Genomic DNA, 16,123 nt, shown 5'->3' with positions numbered 1-16,123 from the left:
CAGCTCCTCCTTCTCTCGCAGTATATACTGGAGCTTCTCACTCTCTCTCTCTCACTCTCTCCTTCTCTCTCTCTCTCTCTCTCTCTCACTCTCACTCTCTCTCCTTCTCTCTCTCCTTCTCTCTCTCACTCTCTCTCTTTCTCTCTCTCTCTCTCTCACTCTCTCTCTCTCCTTCTCTCTCTCCTTATCTCTCTCTCACTCTCTCACTCACTCTCTCCTTCTCTCTCTCTCTCTCTCTCTCTCTCTCTCTCTCTCTCTCCTCTCTCTCCTTCTCTCTCTCTCTCTCTCTCTCTCTCTCACTCTCTCTCTCCTTATCTCTCTCTCCTCTCTCTCTCTCTCTCACTCTCTCTCTCCTTATCTCTCTATCTCTCTCTCTCTCTCTCTCTCTCTCTCTCTCATTCATCTTTTTACATTGACTTCCACTAAAAGTTAAGAAGGTTTTTTCCTTCTAATGTAAAGTTACTATTTTGGAGATGAACATGTGTTTTGTTTTATATCTACATCTTATTTTTTTTATCTCTGTATAAATGCATCAAAAAAAAAAAATGATGCCCTTGACCAGCTGCAAATGCCCTTAAAGTAGTTACGACTTAGCAGTAAACTATATGAGAGATTTAACATAAACGAGGTCATGGTTGTGAAGCCACAACTGACAAAACAGTCCAAAAATTGCAGAGTGGAATGTATATCGAGTGTATGTGTAATATGTGATGGAACATTTGAAACTTTCCCTGACATGGGTGCTTTAAAGTGACAGACTTTTGTACACAGCTGGTGAAAATGATTCAGCAACTCTGAAAGGCAGGCGGCAGAACCAGCTCAGTAATGTAACTGAAGCTCTGGCCTCTATGCAGTAAGCCAGACTTGAGCAGCATTCAGGGGTGTGACGGCACCTCTTGGCTTAAAGCTCGCAGCGATAATGAAGTTTTATGAGCTTTTAGGAGAAGAGCCCAGGAGAGTCAGAACGGAGTGGGAGAAGTGTATATCGCACTGGCCAGTGGTTTTGGGGCTAGGCTTGTCTTGTTTGATAAAGTCCAAGTGTTTGTGACCTTGGTGAAGTGTGTTTACGCAGAGCTGGTGTAAATGCTGGAGAACTAACACATGTTCAGCAGACACTGACCTTTCGCTTTGGGTCTGGGTGACATTTTCCAAGCGAAAGGCTGCTTTGAATTTCCGTTTTTGAAAGATCTTCTGAGGAAAAACAATACCATGCATCTAAATATCTGTCTGTCACCAGAGGTATGAAGCGAAAGGGGGATGAATGGACAGATTCCATAGATAGATAGATGATTACATTTTCATTCTTTTATGAAATTTGCCATTCCTTCAGTAACAATTTAAACATTTCACTACTTTAGAGTTTGCAGAGTCTGTTGATTGTGACAAATGAATGTTCCTCTTTTTGTATAGTTCCCATTTCTTTGCTCTCTCACTCTCTCTCTCTCTCTGCTCTCTCTCCCTCTCTCTCTCTCTCTCTTCTCTCTCTCTCTCTCTCTCTCTCTGCTCTCTCTCTCTCTCTGCTCTCTCTTCTCTCTCTCTCTTCTCTCTCTCTCTCCTCTCTCTTTCTCTCTTCTCTCTCTCTCTTCTCTCTGCTCTCTCTCTCTGCTCTCTCTCTCTCGTGCTCTCTCTTCTCTCTCTCTCTCTCGCTCTCTCTCTCTCTCTCTCTCTCTCTCTCTGGTAAAATATGCTGAAACAGAATTATTAGAGCGAGGGGTTGGGGGACAAGAGATAAGGAATAGTGAGGGAAATTAAACACAAATATGGAGAGTTGGCATGTGGAGGAGAAAGTGAGAGAAAGGAAGATAAAATATATGAACAAATGAAAGGGATGAGTGACATAAAGGGAAACAAAGACAAGGAAGAAAGTCTGTGTGTATGAGAGTGAGAGAATGAGAGAAGTAAGGGGTGAAGTAAGGGGGGGGGTGTATTTGCAGTAATGTCAATATAATGTTGTTTTGGTTGATGCTGTGATTCCAGCAGATGGCAGCAGTTGGTTCATCATCAGCACACCTGAACACACACACACACACACATCTTCATGCACTGTGAGGCCATGATAGACTATTTTAATAGAAGCCTAACTTCTCTCTAACCCTAACACTGACTTTATCCTTAACCTTTCCTTATAAAAGTCACTCTTACATCTTCCCTCACCTTCATCCTATTCCCCGGCTCCTTCCTTCTGATACTGGGACATTCCCTGGCTGTCCCTCAGTCTGTCTGGCCTGGGACTGCAGGGGTGCCACTGTCGCCCTGGAATGTGGGGGGTTAGAGTTGGAGGCTGGAAGCTGTGGCGCCTGCAGGACACTCGACGGGTTAAATTTAGTCCTGAGGGTCAGGAAGTCCCCTGATTGATAAAGGAATATAGGAGAGAACCTGCTGGTCGTGGGAAGACAGATGGTTAAGGGAAATCAAAGGCTAAGCACACAGTGTCGTTTTTAAAAAGTCCATGTAAAACACTATTTTTTGACAGATACCAGATGTCCTTGAGAACACAGCATAAAAAGTATACATAGAGTATGCTAATTCTTTGCCCATCATCAGCATGCCCAGTGCCCAGTGTAGGCTAGGGCCCCCCAGCATTGGTCTGTGGATCAGTGGAGCTGTGTTCTCTGGTGTGATGGACCTTTGGGAAAAGTGGTGGGCTGCAGTGGTATATGAGATCTGGAAGTAATCTACATCACTACTCGTATTCTTATTGCTGAATATTGAATGTGTTGCTTATTGAGTGGTGGAGCCGAGTTGTGGGGATTGAGAATTGTTTCCATTCGTTCTGTATGGAAAGAAATGCGGAAAATATGACCGGGCTATAGGCCAGAAGTTGCATTAATGTGGATTACAAGATTAACAGCCTTTTGTCCTCATCTTCATAATGACTTGGGCACAATGGCTTAGATTCATAATGGCTATAGAATTTCCTACTCAGTCTGAAACTAATCTTTGATTAATTTAGAATGAGGATGAGCACTGGATGAGTTTGGATTTGAAAGTAGTGAGTTGTAAGGCGTTAATCAGGTCAAGTTTTATTTTTAAGAACACAACAAAAGCACCTTCAGATGTTATGTATATGTTACATATCTAGCCATATATATTTTTGCTATAAGATCATTCTGAAGCTAGTTTTAACACACTTTTGGTCTTATTATGCAATATTACCAAGTGCAGCATTGTTTCTTTTAATCTCTTTAACAGAATTTATGATTTAAAATGATTTCCTGTTTCTGTTCTGCAGTTTTCTGTTGCTACAATATCCAGCATCCATTGCACAAATATAATGGTGTAGCTTCTATTCACACAGCAGACAAGTTTGATCAGACGGAAACACCAGTATGTACTTAGTTAGTGACCCTGGGCAAGAGCCTAGAACTGTAATATGATTGCAGCTATAAGATTGTCTAGTTAAATCATACAGGCATTTAGCATCCCTGTGGAATCTGCTAATCATAACCACTAGCAAATTGTCTTATAAATACATATAATAACATTAATATATTAATAGCTAGGGGTAGCATGGTGGCGCAGCAGGTAGCTCCAGGGACTCCGGGTGACTGTCTGTGAGGAGTTTGTTGTGTTCTCTCTGTGTCTGCGTGGGTTTCCCCCGGGTGTTCTGGTTTCCTCCCACAGTCCAAAAACACACGTTGGTAGGTGGATTGGTGACTCAAAAGTGTCCGTAGGTGTGAGTGTGTGAGTGAATGTGTGAGTGTGTGTTGCCCTGTGAAGAACTGGCGCCCCCCTCCAGGGTGTATTCTTGCCTTGCACCCAGTGATTCCAGGTAGGCTCTGGACCCACCGTGACCCTGAACTGGAGGGTTACAGATAATGAATGAAAGAATATTAGCTAGCATTTCCAACTAATACTGCTTACTTTGGTTTTCAAATATACTTATAACGAAAACAGGGAAATTACTTACTACTATCTTTAGCTTTTAGCTATTCATGTTTTGTTTATGACTTGTTTTTTTACTGGACAAGTTATAAAAAACTAATTTTAAAGCCAGAGAAAGGCCTCCTTCTTTTTTCTTTCTGAACAGCTTTACACAAAAGCAAACCACTCTGTTCTTCTCTGTTGAAGACAATGCTCTGTGGCTGTCTTTTTTCATTGCTTTTTTGTGTCTGATCTGAATGAAAGACCAGGGAACAAAGTGTTGCTAAAAACAGGAAAGTGTAACTATAGTGTATTTATCCATGACACTGCACTCTGAGATGAAAATATTCAGTGAGAAATGGAGATTCTATGCGGGGGAATAGTGTTTGATTTGAAAGATGGGAACTGGGTGTTCCACTGTGCTTTCATTAGATGCTCTGGAGCACTGAGAAAAGAACAACGGAATTGACTTCAAATATGTACCTCCATTCCACATGAATAAAACATAGTACTTCAACACAATTACTGCTGAAGTAATGAAGAGAAAGACACCGGTGATGCGTTGATAATGTATGTTGGCTAGGTAATGTATTTTCTTCATGTGGAAATGAAGTTCTCATTGGAATCCAGTCAGTTTTATGTTCCACTGTTCAATGAAAATGGGGACTGAAGGAAAAAATAAGTATTCAGGAGATGAAGACAAATGTGGCAGAGAGAGAGAGAGAGGGCTAGATGGGTAGTTACTAAGAACTACTAAAAAAAAAGGAGAGAGGAGGTAGAGGGAGGTAGTGAGAAGGGTGTGTGTTTAAGGGCAGACCCTGGTCTCTGGGAGGAGTGTGAGAGGGAGGTGTGAGAAAGTTAAGAAAGAGAAGCAGACGAGTGCAGAGAAACAGATGGGAACAGAGGAGAGCTGTATATTAATAGTAGGGTTTGTTTAGTTCGGGGTCAGTTCTGAAAGTGATCTGTTTGGCCCGGGCCAGGAGCCGGGTCCCTGCATTACTTTGCTCCTAATATAGGCATGGGAGGCCGTATAAAATGTCAAAGTGTTCACACAGACTATCTCTCACCAGACCATTCTTCCCCTCTGTCTCTCTTTGTCCCTTCCTCTAATCTCCCCCATCACTCCATCCGTGTGTTCTCAGGACTCAGGTAAGCCTTGAACCGGGGCTGAAGAAAATGGGCTTGTAAACGTTGCATAATAAAACTGTCAGATTTGAAAGATTTAGTAGGTGATGGTCGCTGTCGGAATACAAATCTAAAAACCAATTCAACTATTCCTTGGCATTTGAAATGACCTAGCAATGGGTTAAACTTTCATGATCGACGGACCAATGGAAAAGGTCCAAACACACTTACACACTAAATAGCCAAGTGTTTGTAAACAGGTTATATCCCTTCAGAATGTTTTCCTCTTTCTTGTAGTAGGAGCTTCTGATCTTATGTGAAGGATTTACACAAGATGTTGTTGAAACATTGCTATGAGGATTTGGTGGCACTCAGCCATGAGCATGTACTGTGGTCAGGTGCTGGTGTATGATTGGTTTTCAATCACAAATACCATTCTATCTCATCCCAGAGGTTGCTGCAGATCCACTGCTAAACATCTCAGTACTGAGGGATGTGAACATACGTATCTTCTTTATGATGTATATGGATATGCTGTACTTTGGTGTTTGGCCTTAGTGAAGTTTTAAGGTGGATATGTTGAATTGTAAGCTTTTCTGTGAGGGTATCTGTGGTGTAATGGCTGATAGTGCACTGCTGTTGGATTCAGATGAACCCTCCACACTGAACTGAAACACACAGGTACTTCCAGAGCCCTTTTATAGACCTGTGGCATGTTATCACAGCGTGGCGGAACACTTTTATGGCGCTTTATCATCATGCTCACTTTCTCTCTTGCTTTGGTTTTCTCTCTCTACTCGCTCTTGCATTTCTCTCTCTCTTTGCCGTCTGCGTCTACTCTATCTCCTTCTCTGTGTGTGTTTGTGTGTGTGCGTTTTCATGGTGTGATTGTGTGGTTTAAGTTTTATTCATCACGGGAACTGAAAAGATAATTATGTAAATATGGAGTAATCATGATTCAAAGGTGTCATTTGCTTAGGAATAAAATATATTACACAGACACAGCTGCTGTGTTTCTGTTTCCATCTTTTGGCAGAAACTGTGTTGATGTAACATTTTTATTCACGGGCCATCAACCGACTGACACACATTTATCCTGTGAATTCAAAGCAGCACAATGTCTAGTGTGTGTTTCTATCTCATCGTCTACTGCAGTCACCCATGAGCATCTCATTATCACTGGCAACAACTGTTCCACTAATGAAGCCTAATAATCAGCATTAGCATTGTTCTCTGTGATTGCCCTTTGGACAGGATAAAGTCCAGTATCTGTTAATGATCAACAATGGCAGGATATTCCCAGCTAAATCAATACTGAAATGGTTTGCCCAGAGCAGACACCATCCACTGGTTAAAGCTAATGATCCAGAGGCTAAAGTGATAAGCTGTTTGAATTAGCTTTTCTGTTAGCATGACTGTGTTATTATAAATGTAATGACCTGTGTGGGTACACTGTGACTGGGACAGTGCTGATTATCCTTCATAAACTGTGTGGTATGAGCAGTCGATTTGTCACAGATGTACGAGGCCTTGGGTCTTTAGACTGAAAGTGTATGGAGTCAAGCCAATATAACGCACACAAACACACACATACACAGAGTTTGTCTTTGTCTTCAGTAAAGATACCATATGGTAATCACTAGGCCCTATGTCATAAAGAAACAGTCATTTACAATCATTTATTTGTTCAAATTCTGTAACCATATCATCGTGATCATGGTCATGGTGGGTCTAGAACCTGCAATCAGTGGGCACAAGGAAGGAATAGCCTTGGACAGGCTTCCAAATCATCACAGGTCATCATACAATCAGTAGAAGCAGAATCATCAACAGGTTAAGGGAAACTGCGCTTTGCCCTCAGACTATACAAATCTCCAACTCTTATCCCAAACTCTATTGGTCTGCTTGTACGATGCTTATGTTTTATAGGAGTATTGCTCCTATATAAAATTCATTGCAACAAGGTAAGGCTAGTGGATGGCCTCAGGTTCAGCGTATTGCTTATAAGGGTCACCTCTGGTTCTGTGTAGACTATGTCTCAGTAAGTTTTATTATAAAATCCATGCTCAGACACTACTGAGATGACAGTGAATAGGTGGTCCAAATGTAGCACATCTTCTGTGCTCTTGGGGCCCATCGTTTTGGCTTTGAATGACTCAAGGCGACTCTGGTTGCCTCAACTAAGCCCAGATAGTCCACTTTATATTGCCCCAATATTAGGAGTGTTGTGGGTCAACAACACAACACTTGATGTAACCCAGGTCAAGCTTGGCTTATGACGGTTGGCCCATGTTCAGTATACACAACACTTGCCAGTGTGGTAACTGAGTTGTAAATGCCAAAAGTGAAACAGATTTGGCCAAAATGTCTCTACTATCTGTACCAATTGTGAAAACAGATATCATGTTCACCTGTTCAAATAAAATGGATTATGAAGCAACTTTGCATGAGACCCATTGCTAAATGCTGTCCTGAAAGTGTAATGTGAAACTTTCCAAACTTTGGTTTAGTTGCTTTAGGAGGCCAGGTAAAGAAATGTCCCTATCATTTCATGTTGACCAGGTGGTAATTCTAGCCACGGTCACACGCCATCAATTAAATTCTGCACATGGTCTTGTACACACAAAACATATGCCAAATTGTGACGCATGTGGTCAGCCACATTTCAAAATAGAATTCACACACTCACACCCACTGCTATGTACATCACACCAAACGAATCCACACCCTCACACATCCACATCTTACACAGAAACACACAGGCATTAGACTAACACACAAATATACACAACTTGAAAAGCACTGGATTGGACCTTTGCGTTAGGACATTCTCCAGTGATCCATGTTTAGCATTGTTTCAGCACTTGATGGTTCCTTTACAGAAGCCACAAAATAGCAGCATACACTTTTCAACAACTGATAAAGGTTTTCTTAATAAGGCTATAATAAGTGTTTGGAATGGGTTAATAGGAAGAATCATATGCTAAAGTTAGGGATTTCGGTAAACAAAAATAAGTAAGTGTCCTCTACATTTCTACGAACCCTGTTGGGTACTGTTTAGATATCGTTTTTGTTAAGATACATACATTTAAATATTATATGATTTTCCATCAGATAAATTTTATGTAAATGACCTCATATAGTGATAAAGTGAGTCCACAATATCTTCCGCTGAGCACCTGGCGCTGAGAAACGACTCTCTTGCAGGTGCTCACCGTAAGTTTTAGCACACGCAAAAAAAAAACAAATTAACTTGCTTATTTTTTAAGCTTTTTGATTTAATATTCATCATTGTATAATGAATATAGCAGTACATATGAGCAACGTTTTGTCACTAGCTTGTTGACTGACAAGGGCTTATTCCCATGAAAACACAGAGATATCCCAGCTAAATGAGCCTAACTGAGGCTGTTCTAAGGTCAGCTTGCTTGCTTTCAGTCGACTCCTTCACCTGGGTGAGTGAAGGACAGTGTTGTGAAACTGCTGCTGTTGCAATGATAGCTGTAATGTGTGCCACAAACTTGCTCATCTCTGCACATGGCCATTACTTCATTTTCCAAAGTTTGTAGACACTTTACAATAAATGAATTTGGTTAGTGTAAGATAGACCCTTTATGGATGCAGATGTAACATCTTCCCGCAGAGTATTCTATTTTTCCTAGAAACCGAGTATTAAGGTCACCATGAGTGTCAAGTGTTGACTATTGGGATACACTGGAGTGTAGAGCAGTAGCAGTGCCTTCTCTGGAGTGAAGGGATGAGTTCAAACAACATTCATGATCCAGTACTAATCATCCAACATCATTAACTGACTTCTATATGTTGAGGATTTTGAAGAAATGTTTCAACATATTCCTTAGAAGAGTGGAACTTATTGTTGCAGCAAAGGGTCCCTTATTTTCTGAAGAAGTTTCAGGCAACACACACATGTCAGTTCTGTATTCTATAACAAAACAGCTGCTGATTAAGTGGGGTTCTACAGAGATGAAATGGTCATGGTAGAAGCATTCCATCGTCTTGATGAAACAAACCTCAGACCTTGGATCTTCATCTCCCTCGTCATCCTCAGATTTTAGGAGAGTAGAGAGAGCCGTTTGGTTTGGATCTCTGCAACATCAGTGTAAGCCAAGCTAAAGGCAACTATATAACCTCCTGCTAGCATAATATCATAATAGCACTTTAATTCTGAGCCGCCTGACCAAGCTTGGACATCTCAGGGGAGAGTAGTTTATCAGTGCATCTATCGAGAGGTAAAGACCTGTGAAGGAATTCTGTTACCAAATGCCACATGATGTTAAAAGAATCTGAGGAGCTTTCTGTCTGCAGTATTATAAAAAGTACATTTTAATACAGGAGGTCCTTGGGTTACGTCAGTCCCGAGTTACGATGTTTCGTGGTTACGACACATCTCCCGTTTACTGTATAAACTTTTGTTTCGACTTAAGTGGTTTAGCGTCGTAAACATCGTAACGCGAACTTCGTGTTTGGTGCTTAAGTTAAGTGCTTACAGTATGTTATTTACGTACAGTATGTAAATATGTACGTATGTTACACCGAAAATTGGTTTACAGCGCGATGTAGGAACGGATCAATGTCGTAAGTCGATGAACCCCTGTATTGTAAAATCTGATTGGCTGACGCACATTTGCATCAAACAAGGCACTGTAAAAAACCACGATAATAAAATAAATTTAAATTGTTAGAAAACTGTGTAAAATTACACTCATGTTTCGCATAGTGGCAGATTTGTTGCCCGCTTCATCCTGACTATATTTTGATTGACTTTTGACTTTAAACCTTTAAGGCTTACGTAGAAATGTGATTATTTCTCGTCTCTTTCATTTTCACTCAGTTATCTCCCCAAATGTATCCATTGCTAATTTTTCCCACCAGCTGCCAGGCTGAGAAATCTAGGTCAAGCTTCCATAATGTGAAGCAATTACCATTTCTTTTAAAACTGCTGTATTAAAGAGTATGATTGTGTATATAATTCAATCTACTGTCGCACAGTAATGAGTTAACCCATATAAGATAGCCTTCGATTATTTTACTACCTTTACAAACACTGCTTCCTATAGCAGTTAGATTTTGAGGCAAGTATCTACTTTTAAAGAGTAAGGCAATACCTGGGAGCACAAGTAAAACATAACAGTATGCTGGTGTTTCAGATGTTCACACATTTATCACATACTTCATTTCTTTTTTTTTATTCATAGTTTAAATTTGAAATATGTTAATATCCACTAATCAGCTAAACTCTCTCTCTCTCTCTCTCTCTCTCTCTCACTCTCTCTTTCTCTCTCTAGCTGCAGAAATGGCGATGAACAGCATTCTGAACGCTGATGATATTAAGAAAGCCCTGGACACATTCAAAGGTAAAACAAGGACACACAGTGTCATTGAAGCAAAGATCCCTTAGCACCAGTTGTGGAGCGTTATTTATTTTATTTATTATATATTTTTTTAAATATTTGAATAGATTACTGAAATTATGTGTCATAATTTTGTCCACATCATGTCCATATTAGCATTTCCAGGTCTATATCTGCATTATTTATGACTAGAAGACAGGGGATATTTGCAATCTGTTGTGAACAGTTCAAAAACACATACACATTTTGTCCTACATTACTTTCTTCTGGTCCCACCCAAAGTAAGCTTTGTATCAGATTAAAGCAGATTTTCATTGGTGAATCCCAGCTAATAGTGAATACTTGCTCAGAACTAGGTTTTATCTGTTTATATTAGGCACATTTTTCTGCCTAACACTGATGTGTAGCCACTTTATCCCCCCTCACCTGATGACAACCAAGTGAAAATTTTACAGTCAATGGCATATTTTCAGCTTGGATGTGAGAGACCAAACCGGGTTAAGTGTCATGTAACGTACAGTATATTATCAAAAGTAACTTTAGTTAATTAACAAGACACTTTTTAAAACCTGTGTGTAGCTGCAGATTCATTTGACCATAAGAAGTTCTTTGAGATGGTGGGTCTGAAGGCAAAATCAACTGAAGATGTGAAAAAGGCCTTCCATGTACTGGATGCTGACAAAAGCGGGTTCATAGAAGAGGAGGAACTTAAGTAAGAGTCACTACACACACACACACACACACACACACACACACACACACACACACACACACACACACACCTGCACATCTGAGAAACTAAAGCTCTTTAGATTTTTGTCGTATAGTGAAAAATCTGCGAATGCTATAATTTTTATAGCAATATCATAACATGAAAATTTGGGGAAATTAAAAAATCAGCGTCAACTTCACTATCTATGTTTGATTTAGAAGGTGCCTGTCACTATATTTTTAACACTTGAAGATCTGTATGGTATAGTACTTGAAGATACTATACCATTAAACTAAAAAGGAAAGAAAAAAAAAGAACACGTCAAGTTCATGTGTAATATTAAATCAAACTGGTTTTAATATTATGAACAATGCCCATACAAGACATATCCAAATTTTGGAATGACACTAAAAATATGTTGTTTGTGGCTTGTATTTCCTTTTGTTATGTAGATTTATGCTGAAAGGTTTTGCTACTGATGGAAGAGACCTGACTGATAAAGAAACCAAAGCCTTCCTACTGGCAGCTGATAAAGACGGAGATGGCAAGATCGGAGTGGACGGTGAGATACACACACACACACACACACACACAGATGAATAGAGGACTAGAATATGATAGACGATACCAAAGACATGACCCTGTGTGCATAGGGCAATTGCAATTTTTCTACATTTCTGTTTAAATCAGTGTTGAGTTCCAAACAAACTACTCAGTCTCTGTTGCCATAAACGTACCACTGCATTTAAATAGATAACACAAAGTGTGCAGGAGCAGATGGCTCCACTCTGTACTGCCTTTTTCTCTCTTGCCATTAATAGGCACCTTGGGTAATCAGGTCATAAGTGGACAGAACATCATCACGGCAGTACATGTGTACACAGGGCATTAACATCTAGTCTTGGTGCTCTGGTCATGGCCATCAGATTACTAACCAGTCAAAACACAGCATGTTTACATTGGAGCTTTTCAAATGTAGCTTCTCTCTCCAAGCAACAATCAAATGTCTGCAACAAAGAGAGGGACAAGAACAAGACTGGAAATTTGGGGGGTAGATACATGATGTTTTGCCATGAATGTGGACATGCTGACTGCACTACATTTATACACGTACATGCATGCTCCGATACCGCAGGAACAGGGGAAATAGATGCATAACGTTCACATGGATTACATCCACAAGCAGGACACATTTAATGCCTAGTGCAAACAGTGCATCAGAGAGGCAGTCAGCTGCATGGCTAATTCTCAAGTAACAATCCTAAAATTCTAAGTAAATATACATAAACATGACCAAAGACACGGAACACATTTTGACCGGCAAATGCTGTAAGTAAATATAGTAAAGGTGCACTAGTCCTTCCCCCAGTCACAAAACCACAGCACGTGTTGCCTGGGTGCATATTAAATGTCTCACTGTTCACTTATGTTTACATCAGTCACTGTGAAAAGAGCCGAGCCTGAGTTACAAGGCCTCTGTTTATAATGAAATGGCTGATGTATTTATAAAAGAACAGATTATTATTTGAAGATATTAATATATGTGTAACTTCTCTCTCTCTCTCTCTCTCTCTCTCTCTCTCTCAGAGTTTGCTGCTCTGGTCCATGAGTAACTGACCCTTCCTGGTTGATCCCAATACCCTTGTGCCCCCGCAACCCAGACCACACCCAACACACACACACTTGCAAACACACTCCATTTCACATTATTCACAAATACACACACACAGCTTTACTCACTGCTGATGCACACTCATAAGCAAAAAAAAAGAGGGGTAAATATAAACACACACACACACACATGTACACTCTACACTCATCTTCTTCACGCTATTTATTTTTCATTTTTATATTAAACATGTGTGTTTCTGCTAGTGTATAGAAGAAAAGACCCTCATACTGACAATATGTAGATAATTATAAAAAGGAAAGTCCTGCCCCTGTTTTATTCTTCACCCTTCTTTTTCTCTCCCTCTCCTTCTATTACACTGTCTCTCTTCCGTCCACTTCTTGCCACTGCTCTCCTCCCTTACTCTCTCCCTCTCTTCTCTCTGGTATAGAGCCGCTGTGAAAAACATCAAAATAAGAAAGAGGTCAAACTGTAAAGTAAAAAAAAAATATGAAATAAAACAGAATGCCTCGAGAGCACTGACTCACTCTGGATCTTTTCTTTATCCCTTTTTCCACTGCTCTTTTCTTTCTGTCACATACTACACCAGTACCATTACTGAAGATCCTCTGGGGGAGAAGAGAGACATACAAACAGTGACACGCTGTGACAGCTGCAGAGTAGAGAGATGGAGACAGAAAGAAAGAAGGTTAGGAAGAAAGAAAGTGTGACAAGAGGTAGAACGACAGAACAACAGACAAAGAATCAGATAATGTAAGAACGAAAGACAGAAAAGCAGAGGAGAGGAGGGTGGTGAGAGAAAAACAGCTGGAGAGACAGACAGACGAGGGCTGTTGGGGAGAAGGAAAGGTTTAGCTAGCACAGGGTGATTATATTTGGCAGGTTTAACTACACTCAAGTTCAATTAAAGGTGACATCCACTGATGTAATAAAAAAATACTTGTTTCCTTAGCATCTCATTACGTATGCATAAATTCTTAAATAAAGTCCCCTTGCACTGGGCTGTGGAGAGGTGGGATTGTGTTGTCTGAAGTGAATGTGGAATGAGCGGGAATCCACAAACTATCAGCATGATTGGGCCAAATAAATGTTGATGGAATTGGTTGTTACAAGGTAAATCTGTGGGACCTGATGTTGTATTTGAATGAGCACCATTTATTTGATGTTCATTCATTTATGATTCTGTTGTACACATACACACATGCACACAATTGTAGGTACAATGTTAGAGTAGATTTTCCAAGTGCCAGTGTCAAAATCAGTGTCATTGTTGATTAAACAGCTGACACCTCAGCCTTTGCCAAATGATTTAGAAGCCTTTGCCATATTAGAATGTCTTAGTTTTAATACATATGTCTGGTGTGTGCAGGTTCACTCAAGTATTCCAAGAACACCATTCCAAAAATGAAAGAGCCCATCCTATGGGAAATTTAATTTCTTATATTTTAATCCATGTTTCCTATATTTAAGCTAAATTGCACAAAGGTCTAGCCTTGATTTATTGCATTTGTGATGTCACAATACCAAAGCATATCTGCCTTTTGAAAATAAAACAGAATGAGACTTTTAAATTAATTAGATTTATACCTGGTGAATAGACAATATAGGAATGTGTGGTATATACAGGTGTCTGTCAGAATAAAAAACAAAGAAATAACTGCTGAAATGCTGAAACTACAGAAGAGTATTTAGTTTTTCACAACTATTGATGGCAGAAGTAAGAGTTCTTGAAGACAGTGGCTTTGATGTCAACGCTAGTGATGCTGATGTATTACAAAAAGGCCACACTAATTAGCTGCAAGGTCAAAGACAAAATGCACTCTAAGACAGAATTATAGACTCTTTAAAGAGAGGAGCCCCACCCTGACAACACGTCCCTTTTGCAGAGCACTTCATCATCTTTAGAAACATGCTGGAGGAATGATGGGAACACTTCATTAAAGAGGTCAAGGGCTCAAGTGCATTCATAGCACAAAAATGGTGTTTAATGACCATTCCGCTGTCAGCATCTCTCTGAAGTGGCTATCAATATCTGTGATTGATGAGTGGTAAATTTTAAGGTTTTCTTAAAATTTTGTACCGCTTTAATGGTCACTCTAAAGCATCAAAAGACACAGTGCAAAATATTGTCACATTAAATTATAGTGAATGATTATTATAAATTTAAACTGGGCGTGGGGCGGCACGGTGGCGCAGTCACACAGCTCCAGGGGCCTGGAGGTTGTGGGTTCGATTCCCGCTCCGGGTGACTGTCTGTGAGAAGTTGGTGTGTTCTCCCTGTGTCTGCGTGGGTTTCCTCCGGGTGCTCCGGTTTCCTCCCATAGTCTAAACACACACGTTGCAGGTGGATTGGCGACTCAAAAAGTGTCCGTAGGTGTGAATGTGTCTGTGTTGCACTGTGAAGGACTGGTGCCCCCTCCAGGGTGTATTCCCGCCTTGCGCCCAATGATTCCAGGTAGGCTCTGGACCCACCGCGACCCTGAATTGGATAAGCGGTTACAGATAATGAATGAATGACTGGGCGCGGCACATGGGGTAGTGTCTCAGTCACACAGCTCCAGGGACCTGGAGGTTGTGGGTTCAAGTCCCGCTCCGGGTGACTGTCTATTGAGGAATGTGGCGTGTTCTCCCCGTGTCCACATGGGTTCCCTCCGGGTGTTCCGGGTTCCTCCCATGGTCCAAGGTGGATTGGTGACTCAAAAGTGTCCGTAGGTGTGAGTGTGTGAGGGAATGCATGTTGCCTTGTGAAGGACTGGCGCCCCCTCCAGGGTGTATTCCTGCCTTGCAGCCAATGATTCTGGCTAGGCTCCAGACCCACCATGACCCTGAACTGAATAAACGGTTACAGACAATGAATGAATGAATCAATGAATGATTCGATCTGGGATGGCGCAGCACGTAGTGGAGGTTGTGGGTTCAACTCCCGCTCCGGGTGACTGTCTGTGAGGAGTGTGGTGTGTTCTCCCTGTGTTCGCGTGGGTTTCCTCTGGGTGCTCCTGTTTCCTTCCACGGTCCAAATACACACGTTGGTAGGTAGATTGGTGTCTCAAAATGTGTCCATATGTGTGAGTGTGTGAATCAATGTGTGTGTGCGTGTCACCCTCCAGGGTGTGTTCCTGCATTTGCCCAGTGATTTTCAGTAGGCTCCAGGCCCACCCCAAGTGTGAACTGTATAAGCGGTTACAGGCAATGAATGAATGAATGATTCAAGCTGCCATAAAATGACCTCCTTGTTTTTAAACACATGTTCTATTTTAGCACCATGTCCACCCCACCGGCCATGTCAGTGCACTTTTTAATTCTACAATTACAGACTGCAGTCAGTCTATTACTCTGCATGCATCAAGTGTAGAAATAAGTAGCTAATTGTAATGTTATTGCAGATGTGTATGAGTACTGTATTACATTCATACAAAAATT

General features: G+C 40.8%; 1 protein-coding gene across 1 annotated transcript in view; it reads left to right on the top strand.

Moving 5' to 3' along the window:
• pvalb6 (parvalbumin 6) overlaps positions 1 to 13,228 on the top strand; it is a 74,477-nt gene extending 61,249 nt beyond the window's left edge. Inside the window, exons 7-10 of the mRNA XM_066641937.1 lie at positions 10,296 to 10,364; positions 10,941 to 11,073; positions 11,526 to 11,635; positions 12,661 to 13,228. Coding sequence (XP_066498034.1) covers positions 10,304 to 10,364; positions 10,941 to 11,073; positions 11,526 to 11,635; positions 12,661 to 12,686 — 330 coding nt within the window. The 5' untranslated portion in view covers positions 10,296 to 10,303 and the 3' untranslated portion in view covers positions 12,687 to 13,228. The remainder of the gene's footprint in view (positions 1 to 10,295; positions 10,365 to 10,940; positions 11,074 to 11,525; positions 11,636 to 12,660) is intronic.
• Positions 13,229 to 16,123: the final 2,895 nt, after the last annotated feature.

The sequence above is a fragment of the Hoplias malabaricus genome, chromosome 13, assembly GCF_029633855.1.
Source record: "Hoplias malabaricus isolate fHopMal1 chromosome 13, fHopMal1.hap1, whole genome shotgun sequence".
In the NCBI taxonomy this organism is placed as follows: Eukaryota; Metazoa; Chordata; class Actinopteri; order Characiformes; family Erythrinidae; genus Hoplias; species Hoplias malabaricus.
Note: the sequence above shows the minus strand (reverse complement) of the source record. Positions and strands in the feature narration are given on the sequence as shown.